This window comes from Pelophylax lessonae (genome assembly GCF_965119305.1).
Source record: "Pelophylax lessonae genome assembly, chromosome: 10".
Classification (NCBI taxonomy): Eukaryota; Metazoa; Chordata; class Amphibia; order Anura; family Ranidae; genus Pelophylax; species Pelophylax lessonae.
In genome coordinates, this window is record NC_138777.1 from 183336669 (window position 1) to 183352772 (window position 16104).

General features: G+C 38.2%; 1 protein-coding gene across 1 annotated transcript in view; it reads left to right on the forward strand.

Annotated features, from left to right (window-relative positions):
* Positions 1–16104, forward strand: part of LOC309566016 (polycystin-1-like protein 2) — a gene marked incomplete at its 5' end in the record, with an annotated part of 162574 nt that overhangs the window by 101508 nt on the left and 44962 nt on the right. Inside the window, 7 exons of the mRNA XM_082271035.1 lie at positions 1605–1751; positions 1921–2120; positions 3695–3918; positions 5157–5364; positions 8923–9151; positions 10426–10654; positions 14881–14977. Of these exons, the coding sequence (XP_082127161.1) occupies positions 1605–1751; positions 1921–2120; positions 3695–3918; positions 5157–5364; positions 8923–9151; positions 10426–10654; positions 14881–14977 (1334 nt within the window). The remainder of the gene's footprint in view (positions 1–1604; positions 1752–1920; positions 2121–3694; positions 3919–5156; positions 5365–8922; positions 9152–10425; positions 10655–14880; positions 14978–16104) is intronic.

Here is a 16104-nt window from a genome sequence, read left to right on the forward strand (position 1 = left end):
TAGTTTTTAGATTTTATATTTTAGCGCTGCACTGTCATTATACTTTATTACTTTATGTCTATATTGTTATCCAGCAATACTGTGCTAGCAGCTGAATTTTAGGTATCGTGTATTATTTTGTCCAGGGTTGGCCCTACCATGGGTACCGCTGGGTCCATTGGACCCACGCAGAACTTAAAGAGGAGCAGCAAATTGACAGCCAAGATTTTTTTCCCAGCAGTTTTTTGTGTGTCATCCAGGGGTGGACTGGGCCGGGGCCTGGGGGCAGATGACAACTGCACCCAGTGCTGCTCCACTTCCCTGAAAAAAGGCCACCCTGCTGCCCTCAACACGCATACTCATAGTTGCTGGGCATGAGGGCGCTTGCACACAGTCTAACATCGGCTGTTAAAAACCCGAGCACACATGAAGAGCTCAGGTGTGTGTGCTGCCGTAGGCCCCCACAGGAGAGAGAGAGCAATGAAAGATCCCTTCCCCAGCAGCCAATGTTTGGGTGCAGCATGCGAGGCTTCCATTTCTATTGGGTGGGACTGGAGGAGGGGGTGTGGCCGGCCCCACGCCCAGCCTGCCTTCTTCTACTCTGATGCAAGCATTAGGCTAGCCACCTAAGACTGTGGGAGCACTGGGAGAGAGCAACTGAGAGGTAATATAATTTAGTTCTGTGTGACAGGACACAAAGGGTATCCATCATCTTTTGAGTAGTGCCTGCTGATCTGCTGGATGGCCAAATGTTGCATAGCCTGTCATGCTCAAAAATCACTATACAGCCCTAGTTGCCAATATATTACCTTAGCCAGCCCCTATACTACCCTAGCCAACCCCTATACTACCCTAGCCCACCCCTATACTGCCCTAGCCTGTCTATATACTACCCTAGCCCACCCCCTATACTGCCCTAACCTGTCTCTATTCTTCCCTAGCCTGCCCGATACTGCCTTAGGCTTCCCCCTATACTGCCATAGGCTGCCCCTCTACAGACCTATCCCAGTGACCTATCATCCATAGGTGTAACGTGTTCACTGCACACGGTCCCTGAGGTGTGGGGGGCCCACTTTGCTGACACACACTGCACCCATGGATGCCCTTGCGCGCCAAGATGGGGGAGCGGTAACAAGGTGCTGTTGCATGTAAATCCGACTTCCTGATACATTTTTTTTAAGTTTTAATTATGGTATGGTATAAAATAATGAATGTGAGGGCTTCTGGTGGGCGTTATTTTATTTATTTTTTTTTGGGGGGTGGGGGGGGGGTCAGCATTTCTTTCTTGGACTGATTTTGCCTTATGCCTTATACCTAGTGCAGCAGATTTGTGTTTATTTAATATTAATACCATGCACCATATATATATGAAAGACAAGAAACTGGCAGATTTAGGGGAAAGTTGAATATTGCAGCAAAATCTGGGTTAGTTACTTTCTCTTTAATTGGCTATTCATGTTATTTTATTATTATATCTGGAATTCTGCTTTAAGCTTTTTAAAGTAAAACACGTTAGAGGAAGGCATCTGACACTGGTATAGGAATGCAGCAGCTTTCTTTTTTTTTTAAGAATGAAATGTAGAACTACCAGTTCCTGTCCTCATCTAGTGCTTCTTCCTTTACAGGTATGTGAACAGGGTCTTGGTACATGACTTAGAAATGGACCGAAAGTGGTATTTCCTCTGTAACTCCTGGCTTTCTGTTGAGGTTGGTGACTGTGTGTTGGATAAAGTGTTCAGTGTGGCCACAGAAGAGGATATGAAACAATTCAGGTAGCTCCATTACTTTACTTAATACACAAGTAGAAGCAAGAGAGTAAATTATACTACATTATCATATACAGCTAACCTGAATTCACATTCTATTTAATTGAACATTTATTATGTTGTTGATATGTCAGATACATGTGTGCTATAATAATTCTCTTTTTTCTTGTTACAGCAATCTGTTCTTCATGAAAACATCTAAAGGGTTCCGTGATGGCCATATCTGGTACTCTGTTTTCAGCCGTTCTCCCAGAAGCCCTTTCACCAGGGTGCAGAGAGTGTCCTGCTGCTTCTCCCTCCTGCTGTGCACCATGTTGACCAGCATTATGTTTTGGGGGGTTCCCACTGACCCAGCTGAGCAGAAGATGGACTTGGGTAATCAAAGAAGAATGATAAAAAATAAAGTGACAATGCATAGGACCTTATCTTAAATAAAGATAAGCAAGCATATAAAGTAAAGTGACTATGCATAGGATCTTATCCTAAGTAAACATAAGCAAGCATATAAAGTGACTGTGCATAACACTTTACCAAAAAATTAAATGTAAACATATATAGAGAGCTATAAATTCTAATGTAAATAAAAACAAAAGGGCGGATCCTTTTGCTGACGTCATCATGTTCTAGGAGATAGAGATTAAATGCCGGCTAAGTGATTTTTTTACATGCACATTGCTTTTAATGATATGTAAGTGCATTTTCTCATTCAATTAATGTTTTGTTAGCTTTGTTTGTTTGCTTTACATGAGCAATCTGTTGTAGAATCTCCCTGCTACTGCTTGAGTGTTGCCACCCCTGACCAATTGAGGAATGTTCACAGTGGAGATTTGGGTTCCATTAATAATGCCCAAAAAAGCGCTTTATGACCATTCTAAATAGGGGGTCATGGGGAGACAGTAAGCAAGCATCCCATCTATCACTTTGGGTGAATGTGCCTGCTGGTGTTATCAAAAAGTCTTTTAGAATTAAAAGGGGCTTCACACTTGCTTGTTTTGCACAGTGGATTGAACTTTGAGTGGATTTTTGTTTCTTTTCACATTAGAATTACTCCTCTATATCATAGGTGTGTGCAGCCTATTGCATTAGGGTGTGCACCCTAAAGCTCAAACACACATGTGTGCGTGTGTCCATATATATGGCCCTGGCACATTGATCTCCCTGCTGACACAATGAGAAAGAAGTGCATAAGCACTTGTCTTATGGTAGAGTCGATAAGAGGGAGATCTTTCACATCTCTCTGCTGCTACACAGAGTGATAATGCTATTGTGCACTAGGTGATAATGGTGTACCCAGGCACACCTAGAACACCCCTTGCGCACGCCTATGCTCTCTATATATGTTTATATTTAATTTTTTGGTTTAAATTTTGGTAAAGCGTTATGCACAGTCACTTTACTCTATATATGCTTGCTTATGTTTATTTAAGATAATGTCCTTTGCATTCCAGTCACTTTATATTTTATTTATCATTTGTTATTGGTTGAGCACAAAACAGTATTATTTGAATTGTATTTAGTAGAAAAAATATCTCCTTAGGTGTTTGCTGCTTCACCAATCAATTTTGTCCCACTACTTATGTTTGCACGGATGCGTGATTTTTCCAATTGCCTAATTAAAAGAAGAGGAAACAACAGATTAGGATAAAATTAACCAAGGCTTTAATATTATATGATTTATTGTAAAAGTTAGCTTGCAATTCGGTTAAGCCATTTGTATTACCAAAACATCCTCTAACAAAGAATACGATTCAGACAAAAAAAAAAGAGAAAAGATAAGGTGATAATAATTTAGAGCACCTATTGTCAGAGATCACAAAGCCGTGGTAAGCTCCCTACTTGACCATTTATTTTTCAGAACTGTGTAGAGTCTTGGATAGAGCGGGCCTGTGTAAAGGCCAAACCATTGGTAAATCACCTTTACAATGTGGTGTTGTATTCTATAATTACAGGTAAAATTGAGTTCACCTGGCAGGAGGTCATGATCGGATTTGAGAGCTCCCTGCTGATGTTCCCCATCAACCTCCTAATTGTTCAGATTTTCAGACACATACGACCTAAACAGACAAAGGAATCAGAGAAGAAAGAAAAAGACTGTACCTCTGATACTGCCATGGGGTCTTCATCCTCACCGCTTGTCTCTAGCTCAACTCTTACTACAGAGGCTGTTTTAAAGGTATGAGCAGTACTCAAAGTCGAATCGTATTCCACAATTTCAAATTGTTTTTAAGATCTGCAGGGCCTGCTGATAAGGCAACACAACTGGTCCTGTTGTACTGGGCCCAAGCCTCATCAGAAAAAGAGTGGGGGCAGGCAGCTTTGTTCCTTTTTTTTCCTAAATGAATTGAACATTGATTTTACTAGACCACACTCCTATTTGCTTACCAGGACCTAAATTACATTTCCCCGGGCCACATCACATCAACAGAGGGGCCCAGGAGTTGAGAGTAGAGGAGGGACTTTTTTTTTTTCATTTTCAGGGTGTAGGCAGAATATATCAGTGCCGCTGTACCTCAGGGGGGTGGAGGTGGGGTGGGGGGGGACCCATCAGGAAGGCTGTATGGAGCCCCATGATTTCTAACAGCAGCCTTGCAGATCTGTATCTGCCATTAGTCGATCTGCAAAGTGACATGTATTGCAAGGCAGACTTATGCTCACTATACTGTATTCCTAAGAAATATAAGTACCTGAAAGTTTTGAAAATAATTTTTATATAGCATTGAGTCTCGTAAACTTAGCAGTTATTATATTCCCTACTATAGCTATTATGATGTTACAGTCAATATTATAATACCAAGGTAGGTATTGGGATGTCAAAAAGTGTTTTTTAACCACATCAGGTCTTGTAAGTGTATACCTCTTATAGACCAAAGCAAGTTTTCCACTTCCATTATATACCTGTTTGTAATTTTGTCAAAACGTAAGATAATGAAGTAATACATACAGTACAACATTATTTATTATGACAAGCAAGGCATACTTTGGGCAATATTGTCTGCAAAAAAAAAAAAATTATGCAATCTATAGACAAAAAATGTATAGGTTTTCCATTTATAATGACACTAGAATGAAGTTTCTGGCAAGCATGTTAAAATTATTTGCAAATAACAAAAAAAAACCTTTTTTTTTATATTGCACATTGGTTATGCAATACTGAAAAACTGCAAATAAAACTAATTAAAACTAAAAAAAAATAAATAACAATGGTTAAAAAAATATAAATAGAAATCAACAGAAAAATAATAGCTGAGGTGAGAAGGGGAGGAAAGAGCTAAGTAAAGTTAACTAAGGATTAATAAGGGGTGAAATAGGAATACATTTTACTTTTCACACTTTCAGTGAATATTGTATAACAATGTCAATTTTTAACTATATTTTAAGTACAGTGAGTTCTATTGCTCTATTCACAAATAGGACATCAGGAGAATTGCCAACTCATTGTTTAAAGCCCAGAAGACTCCATTGCCAGAAATGAACTTTGGGAATTCAGCTGATATTAATAAACTTCTGTCTCTGGTTGAAGACATCATCCTGAAACAAAACAGAGTTACCCAGGAATTTTATGATGATAGTAAGAAGGAGAGGTCCCTGAACCTCAGTTTGGGCTCTGTAGACTTGAACGGTATGTTGCCATTTTGGCTGACCTAGAACTGCACATATAAGCATGACTGGATGTCGAGGACAATGGATATGCATATGGATGATGACTGCACTGTACCTTGTGTATGTGTGTGTGTCAGTGTGGAGTTTATAGTCTAGCTTGAATTAAAATTAACTCCATGGTATGGACCATCAATTTGGTTCAGGTGATAGCAACTTTTTTTAGAAGAGAAAAACTTATAATTATCTTCTATTGTATTCTGCACTCTAAACCACACGGCACATTAAAGTAACCTATAGTCTGAAATGTGTCTGGAGCTGGAGAAGGAAGGACAGGGCTGCATATATCACCCTAAAGACTATATTTTTAGGTTGTCATTAAATTTCAAGACAGGTCTGGATCTTGGGACCTTAAAATACCATCCCCTCTGTCAAGGGGTCAGTGTGGCTTGAAGTCAACATTATGGCTTACAGATGTAACAGGCTTTATGATAACCCATCCTGCTATTGTAGTCTACACAGAGAATGGGAGAAGCCACATATGGCTGCAGCCATGGAGCAGTTTTGTTATCCACCCCCATAAGTTTGGAGGCCTGTTTATTGGGAAAAAAATATAATTACAGCATTAAATGTATTAAAGTTAAGTAACCGATCAGGTTGCTTTTAAATAATACGAATATATCATTATAGTTTTTTGCTTTATATATTATTTAGGCAATGACTATTTCCGCATAATAAATCATAACCACTAATCTGCTTCATCTACAAGATATTGAAACAATATCTTTTATCAGTAGAGCTGAGAAACAGCTGAATGTGCTCCACTAACATTTGCTCAAAAAAATATTCAGCAAATTTGTCATTTTAGCTTCATATGGGGTCAGTTTTGATAGAAAATAGAGGGAAAATCTTTTTTTTTTTTTAAGTTTTAAAAATGTCCTTTTTGGACCAGAACACATCTTGAGCTTTGTATATTTTGCAGATGCAAAGAGGTTGATTTACTAAAGGTAAAGAGCAGTTGCACTATGCAAGTGCAGTTGCTCCAGAGGTTAATAAATAAACAGAAGCTCTGCTGTATTTTAAATTTTCCTTGCATGTTATTGGGTATTCTTTGCAAAGAGAACCTTTACTTTATTTACTAAACTCTGGAACAACTGCACTTGCAGAGTGCAACTGCACTTTGCGACGTGCATAGTGTGTTTTACTAGAAACTTTGGGGTAAATCACAATGCTTTCTAGACTGTGTTGGACACACTGCAAAAAAGTGATAAAGCATTACAGGTTTAACAATGAAAATTACCGAATGAGTTCCACAAATGTTGAACAATTTTTGAAAAAGGAAAACAAAATTTTGACAGTGGTAACAGCAGAGCAAAGGATTTCCCACATAAAGAAAAGCCTACATATATCAGCAGTAGAAGTATAGCCCCTTATTTGGGATATTTGGATATGGTCTTCAAGTTCATCAAAATTTAGTCAGATCTTATGGCTAGATACATTTTTCAGCAATTACTAGTTCTGAATCCTATTATTAATGTGCCACAAAGGAGCAAGATATGAAAGCTAGTTGTAAAGATCTACATTTACTTAGGGTTAGTAAGCCCTAGTCCATACCGATGCGGCTTTGAAAATCGCGCTACTTCAATGCAATTTCAAAGCTGTAAATCAGTGTGATTTGCACTGCCGATTTCATTGTGGCTTGCGACTTCATTTAACAGAAGTCTAAGCAAATCACAATGAAATTGGTGCAGGAACCTTTTTCATAATCGCTGCGACATGAGTCGTGGCGATATAAACAGTTCCATAGCCGGAAATAGGGTGTAACTTGTCATGTGATTTGGAACTGTCAAATCGCATGACAAGTCACACCGGTGTGAACAGGGGCTAAGAAGCTGAATTCCAGGCAACACGAGATTTAGTGATAAATATTGTAAAGCTGTTTGCCTAGGTTTGCTTTTTGACTAGGAATAGACTGTTTTGTACATAAACTATATGAGGCAAAATTTTAATAGGGTGTAATCAAGCAAAAATGTGTGCACCTTTCATACTGTCATCCTTACAGCATTAGAGCAGACCTTGCTTCAGAGTGCAATGTAACAATATCTAATAGACCCCCACACCTCCATGTAAAAATGCTTGGAAAAAATATAAATATTTGGAAGAAATAAGAAAAAGTTACTTAAATTTAGACATGAGTATGATGGAAAAACTTGTTTAGTTTTTAGATTTGTTGATCTAGTTATTTTGTTCCTTAAATTCAAGTGATTTGTTTAATTCGTATTCAGGATTTGTATTCAGAATTCGTTTTATGTCTTTTTCAAATTCTCTTCGAATCTACCATTTTTTTTTTTCAGATACATTTCGAATCGGTCATTTCGAAAACTTTAGACTTTTTTTTTATTTGAATTTGGCAAAGTGAACAAACAAAAGAAAAAATCTTCATCAAACTTTTACAATGACTTGGCTTAACAAAAACATCATTATTTCGAAATGGTACTCTTATAACACAGTCTTTGATTTCCGAAATTGTCTACAGTTCGAATTCAAATGGAATTCAATGTAATTTCAATTTCTGAAATTCGCACAAATTTAATTTAGTTATTCGGAGCATTCGGTAAACTTTGTTTATGCTGTAATTCGGGTATTCAAGTATATACAAATCTCCGAATAGCTAAAAATTTGTCCGAATATTCATTCAGAGCGAAATGAATCGCACATGTCTACTTACATTACATTACACTCTGACTTGCAGTGTACCCATTTGGCTTCTGGTGATTTCATTTAGTTTTCTAGGTGGATTTTTTGTTGAGCTGTGATCCCTAAATTCACAAAAATGTGTTCCAATGCTGTTTTTTTTTTCCTAAGCATTTCATATAGAGAATGAAGATTTACTAAATAGCTATACTTTGCAGTGTGATACAATATCCACTTTAAATGCACCACTAAATGATAGACATGTGAGGTTGATTTTGTTCCGAATAAATATTCAGAATCATTTTTTGTTATTCGAGGATTCGGATATATCTAAATACCCCAATTGCAGTATAAACAAAGTTTACTGAATCCTCCGCAAACAAAATTCTAATCGAAATTCAAATCAAATTTTACATCGAATTCTAGTTGAATTCGAGCTGTAAACATATTTCTGAAATCAAAGACTGTTTGTTATTAGAGTACCATTTTGAAATATTGCTGTTTTTGTTAAGCCAAAGATGATTTAATGAGTCATTGTAATCATTTTGTGAAGATTTTTTCTTTTGTTTATTCACTTTGCCACATTCAAATAAAAAAAAAAAATCTAAAGTTTTACATTCGAAAAAATTTTAGATTAAAAAAATCGGTAATTTCAAAGAAAATTCAAAAAAGACATAAAACTAATTTTGAATGCAAAGTCCACATTAGGAATTCCGAATACGAATTTAACAAATCAACCAAATTTAACTAAACTAAATAACAAGATGAACAAATCTAAACGAAACTAAACTAAACAAATGTTTTCGTCATGCACATGTCTACTAAATGATATCAGTGCATTTTGGCACAGTCAAACTCTGGTTTTGCTCTTTTTTATTATTTTCAGAAGACATAAGAATTCCCACTCCAGAGAAAAGAATGTGTGAGAAGATGCCTCGTGGAGAACAGAACCGCTATCTCTATCTACAACTGCAGCATGTGGAGAGGAGGCTGGAACTTCTAGGAGCTCATCAATTCCAAAACTCTCAAAGTTACATCCAAGCTGTGTCCCAAGTCCAGCATATGAAGGAAATTTTGGAGAATCAACTCTATGCATTTGGTTCTGCTAGTGACATGTAAGTCACAGTAAGCCAATCATTTAAGTTGATTTACAAGATATTTGAAATGCTTTATGATCATACTTTTAAAAAAAAATCTTTATGTATTAAACTTTAATCAAGCACATGGGAGCATGTCCTCAGACTAGTAGAGAAAAGTTCAAGAGTAACTTTAAAGAATAAGGGACAGTTCACACCACAAAATGCACTCCAGATCAGTTTCAAAGGCGTGTCTGAATGTATGTTTATAAAGTGTTTTTGATTTCCAATGTACTGGGGTCTGGTGCGTTTTTATCCCATTTCAATGCACTGGAACTGACCACACTGGTGTGAACTATGCCATTGGAAGCCATATAACCTACTTTTCATGCGTTTTTGATGCAGAAAAAAAATTCACTGGGCTGCATGTGGTGTGAACCGGCCCCAAATACTTTACTATAAGTGTAGTGACTGCTTGGAATGGAATTTTAGCAGAGGTTGGCCTCATTCACACATGTGTAAAAAACAGGTGGCTCAGCTGTGTTATTATCACTTCCACCCCACCCCTGGGCCACTCACCAAAAGTTTAACAAGGCAACTGGAGGCCATGGCAAATTAAACTTGACTTGTTGATTTTGAAAAGTGGTATTGCACTGCATTGAACTAAAGGCAAAACTTTTTTTTTTTCATTTTGGGTTGCGTAGGGAAGGGTTGTAGCCCCTGTCAAGTTATTTTTTGCTATTTGTATCCCCATTGGATAGATTCCCCCCATAGCCAAAACAGGGAGTGAGAAGGAATCCCTGGTGTTTACCAGGGTCACCAGAACTAGTGTCCTCATTAGAAGATTTCCCTTTTCCTGTTCTGGGGGCAGACCATAATTTGGGATTTACTTTTACTTTCACTATCTGTGATAATGGTTAACATGAATATTTAGAGAGTAAATCTCCCTGATGGGGACACAGACAGTAATAGAAACTTGGCAGTTGTTCTAATCCCTTTCCACAAATTTTAAAATAAAAGTTGTACCTTTTAGTTCTTCCTTAAACAGAAGTCAAAGGAGTAATAAGACACTGAGCAATCAAAGGCACCATTTATGTTTTGATGAGTCATTTACCAGTTCTACTGTACTGGCCATATGTACTTCCATGCTTCTGTTGCCCGGTGTAATTCTTCTATACATGTTATAGGAAGTGCATGAATCAGGATCAGGGGCAGAAAAGATCTCATTTGTAGTCCTAAAACACAGAATAGAATGGCGTCTTCGATCTGCTTTGTGTACTGACATTTACCTCTGTTGTATTGTCATTCTGTAGGTGCTCATCCACAGCCAGTCTGTCTGAGGATAAAAAGAAGAATTCAGCCAAGGGACTGCCCTGGTGGTTTGTATTCATCGGTTGGTTCCTGGTGGCAGCGACCAGCGGCGTATCAGGCTTCTTCACAATGTTGTATGGCCTGCATTATGGGAAGGACAGCTCCATCAAGTGGCTGATCTCAATGGCAATTTCATTCTTTGAGAGCCTCTTTATTACACAACCTTTAAAAGTTAGTTTCAAATGGATATAGTAATTCACTCCATGGGGGCTTTATGACTGGGGTATTCATGGTAAAAATGTCTCTGTCTTCTCTCACTATCTCTATGTTAAAGGAGAAATGCAGGCAAAACCTAACTAATGCTAAACCTGCTCCTGTGTCGCATTCTAACCCTAATCTATCTAACCCTGTAAAGCAAAAATCGCTGTACTTACCTATTCTGCAGCCGATCCGGTACGGTCTCCAGCGCCGGAATCTCTGTGCAGGAGGGGACTGACAACGGCTGTGAAACTCCTGCACCCGCCTCCAGGCTGAAGCTGCCGCAGCCAGCTGGTGCTGGGATCGGACCGGATCGGCCACAGAATAGGTAAGTACAGTGATTTTTGTTTTACAGGATTAGATAGATTAGGTTTTAAATCTGACACAGAACATGTTTACCATTAGTTAGGTTTTGCCGGGGCTTCTACTTTAATTTTTCATCTTAATATTACCCATTATTTATCTAGTACCAAAATTCCACAGTACAGTTTGCAGGCTCAAAAAAAAAATAAAAAATAAGTATATCCAAATGTATAAAAGGAATACTAAAAAAATATATTATATTATAAAAAATATATACCATCCTTGTTGATCTAGTGTAATATTCATTCATTTGGTAGATATCCAATATATGTAGATATCCTGTATGTAGATATTCAAAAGCTTGAAATATAAACTCCTATTAAGAGATTATAAGGTAGAATGATAAGCCCAATCCAATGCATGTGTGTCAAATGGGGTAAAACACCTATGCCAACGTATTAAATATTTTATCACAGTACATGCAAGCTATACCTAATATGTGTCAAATAAAAAATAAAATTCAAATAAAAAGTGCAAATAAATCCCTACACATATATAATATTGAACAAAATAAAGCAACACTAATGCGCTCACAATGCGCTAATCGGTAGCTGATGTGCAAACACAAAAAAAATTAAAAATGCAACTGACAAATAATGTGATATCAATTGAGTGATTGAGTGAAATAAAATAAAGCCACACTAACGTGGTCAGAATGCGCTAAATGGTAATAAAAATGTTGTGCAAAACACTGCAAAATAAATTTATAAAAAAAGTGCAAATCCGACAGTGGCCTGGAGGTGACGTCATCGTGAATGCTTAGCCGCGAACAAAGAGCGGTGTTTCGCCATGGCCAACACCTTGCTGGTATCTTATATCGCTGTCTATTAACCTTTACAAGGTAATTGCATAATTTTTTTGAATAAACATCAATTCTCCATCCTTGATGGTCTTCACTTTGGGATTTTATTTTTTTATTTTCGAGTTTATGGATTCCCACACCTGCAGTTTGCCTTTCCATCCATGATATCCATCTGCCCGTTCTGAGTGTATCTGACCATTATAATTTATGGTCTTGGAATTCGGTAAGAGGCGCATGTTGCTGGTGGCTGGTGATGGTGATTTCAATTCTTGATCTTCAAACACATTGCATTGTTATCATTTGAATTTCGCCAACCTATTGGACTTTATATGGATTTGCACTTTTTTATAGATTTATTTTGCAGTGTTTTGCACAACATTTTTATCATCATTTAGCGCATTGTGAGCGCGTTAGTGTGGCTTTATTTTGTTTCACTCGATTGATATCACATTATTTGTCAGTTGCATTTTAAATTTTTTAGTGTTACCAATTAGCGCGTTGTGAGCGCGTTTTAAACGCTACTTTATTTTGTTTCTTAATTATTGACTGGTATCACAGTTTTTTAAGTGGCTGCTTTCCTATTTATATTTTCAATTTTTGATATTTCCAATTTTATTTATACATATATAATATTCCAAGGACAATATTTCAAAAACAGTTAATTTCATCTTCAATCTTCCTAGAATCATTCTGTGCTCAAATATTGAAAAATAATGTGCTGGTGTACTCCAAATCAAACAGTTTATAAAATAACTTTCTTCATAAAAGTGCTCTGTGCTCTCTATTCCACACTTAAAGTGCTCAAGTGCTCCAGACATATGATGCTGTGAGAATGTGGTACACACCCCTCTTACAACAAGATATAGGATTGCTTTGCAGAGTATAGGCAAGATCCTGGTCCGCCGCAAATCGGCATGCATTCCAATGATGCTGGAAGTGACGTAGCGTGGTTACAAAACTGGAAATTTCATTGACGCATTTCGCCCCTCCCACAGGGCCTCTTTGATGACGTATGATATACTCTGCAAAGAGATCATATATCTTCCTTGTTGTAAGTGTGATTTTAATTCTTCTTAATAAACCAAACTATTTCCCTTAATTGACCCTGGTGAGAAACGAACAAGCGAAAAACACACACAGCAGCCGCTGTTTGCTTCTCATATTAGTTGGGAGATACAGGAAGAGAGCTTTAGAAGACCCCCCACCAAATACAAGCGTGTTTGACCCTCATGCTGCAAAGCTTAGGGTCCATTCTCTCTGCTGAGTAGGGGCACAAGAGGGGTGTGTGCCACATTCTCACGTCATGATATGTCTGGAGCACTTTAAGTGTGGAATAGCGAGCACGAAGCACTTTTATGAAGAACGTTATTTTTTGAACTGTTTGATTTGGAGCACACCAGCACTTTATTTTTCAATAATTAAGCACAGAATGATACTATGAAGAAAATTGAAGATAAAATTGAAGATAAAATGAACTGTTTTTGATATATTGCCTTGGGAATATGAAAACAGTTATATTCTAAACAAAGACAAACAAAATTGGGCCTGAAAGTGATGTGGTGGGGCAGATGTTGGATAGAATGTATTTCTGGGCAAAACATTTCTACAACCCATGCACATTTCCCCATGGTTTTATCTACTAGAAATCTAGTGTGCTCCTAACTACCTGTTTGAACTGACAACACAGTACACTAAAATCCCAGCCAGCGTTGTCAGTCCTGCCTGCTGGACTACAGAACTTCACCTGCCCTCCAGTCCTCTCTATCCACTCAACATGCATACATTGATATAGTTTGTCAGAAAAAAATAGCTGTTGTCTTGACTCCTAAGAGTCTGCATACACACTGGTGGTTAGTTACTAGAACTGCTTGGTGCAAAATGTGGTGAAGCTTCCAAGTTTTAATGACAAAAGTTTATTGAACAAGCTATGGTTAGAAGCTGATTGGCTACCATGCACAGCTGCACCAGATTCTGAGTGCACCAGTTTTAGTAAATCTTCCCCACTGTGTGTAGGGATTGGACTCCTGGGAGATGCTGTTCTGGGGGCCACAGGAACAGTGCTGTGTCTCACTAAAGCAACAAAGTTAAAGAACAAAATAATATTGAGACATGACCTAGAGGGAAAGAGGGACTTTTGAGTAATGCCAGGACATACACTTTAAAAGGGGATGGCACAAGCAGGAAGGTAATGTCTGAGGATCACGAATCATGCAGATAAAGCAGTGTTTGGCAAAGACCATTTTATCAGATGATCAGTTTGCATTTACAATCTAAGAACCAGTTAGGTTTGCCACACATGGTTCGAATCTCAGCTGGTTCAGCAGAAACCGACTAAGATTGAAACCATTAATGGGCAGGTTGAATGTACCAAGTTGATTGATCAATCAACTTGGGTACGACCAGCCTGCTGGATACGCTAGTCGCTAGTGATAATCACTGTCTTCTCCTGGTGGGGGCGGCTTACACTGCTCCGCCCCCTCCCCCTGCTGGGAGAAGACAATGGCTCAGCAGGGGGATTCCCCTATCAACACTGTCTGTGTTGTCTGTGTTGATGGGGTAATCAAGTGAATTTCTTTCTTGCAACCTGTGGCCTTGTATGGCCAGCCTTACTGTTTTCTCATAACCATAGCTGTTACCTAAGTACGAGCACTTTAACAGAAGCAAGCATAGCCATGCATGTTTTGTGTGATTAGTCCACGCAACCATATATATGCACATTGGCATGAGCGTTTGGTGGACACGTCAACATAAGATGTCAATGTAGTGCTTACTGCACATTATAAGAAGTAACACATTTACTTCCAGCTTCTGAAACCAGCTTGGTTTCCTTGTGGTTAGAGCTTCATTGCTAACAAATACATAATATGGACTTTTTGGAAAGGTATAAACTTATATTAGTAAATAATGTGCAATTTTACAAAGGCTTTAAGAGAGTGGCAGTTGTTTTGTTTTTTCTTTTTTTCTTTTTGTTAAAGCCATGCGGCAGATACTTTGGATCTGGTCTGAATTTTACCAGCTTACATTTATGTTTTAGGTTCTGGGATTTGCTGCATTTTTCGCTCTTGTTCTTAAGAAAGTGGAACCAGAAGATGAAGAAGAAACTGCTCTCAATGGAAACTTTTCTACACCAGGTATCTCAAAAAATCTATGTGACCAAAGGCAGCAAGGTGTAATAATAATACTACTTCAAGCAATATAGTATTAATATAGTGCAAAGGCAGAGTTTAAGACTAAGAATTTAAAAACTAGAGGAAAAGATGAAGTAGAGGTATCGGCCATGGTAGGTAGCTAGGTGCTGTTTGTTCTTTTGTTGGGGAGAAAAGAAAAATAAGAGTTTCGCACTTTTTCTGTGCATGCATCCATAATGGTGGAGATTACCATGAGGATAATGTACTATTTCCAAGGATACCTTTAATTCCAGCCGATTTTATATGCAATTCAGAAGATTACAGTTTCCTCTGAGATTATCTTTTAGTATGACTACTAAGGAAGCTCAAGGATAAACTTTGAAAGATGCTGGAGTCCATCTTCAGAGTCCATACTTTTCTCATAGCCAATTATACATAGCTGTTTTTAGAGTTGGAAATTCAAACAATGGATATATTTTGAAAAACGTTACAAGTAATATTTTTTAGAGTCGGTTCACACTGCCACGACTCAAAGTCGCCCCGACTTTGGGCGACTTTGAAGTCGCCCGTTCATAATAGAAGTCAATGCAAGTGGCTCCGACTTCGCCCAAAAGTAGTGCAAGAACCTTTTTCTAAGTTGGAGCGGCTTGAGTCGCTCTGATTAGAACAGTTACATTGCACAGCTGTGAGCGCTACTTGTCAGGCGACCAAGTCACCTGGCAAGTCGTGGTAGTGTGAACCTGCACTTATACTTCAAATGCTTTGTTTACTTTTACAAGTTTTATATTTTCACTGGGTCTGTTCAACCAATATGTTAGTTAGCCAACTAACCAATTAGTAATGATCACTGTGACAGACCCAGCCAGGACAGGGGCTTTTGGAGGGGACTGCAGGATGGCCTCTTGCCTACTGACTATGGGCCCTGGCTTTTAAGGGAACACTACTCTTTGGTAGGGGTGTGCCTGGAGGACCCTTGGAGTGGTCTTGCTTTGGATTAGGGATTGACTCCCCGAAAACACACAGACTCTGGAAATCTAGACCCGGGATCCATATTTAGGGTCTCTATGCCCATAACCAGCAATGACTACGTTAGATTATAACAGATATTAATATCATCAGCTCAAAATAAC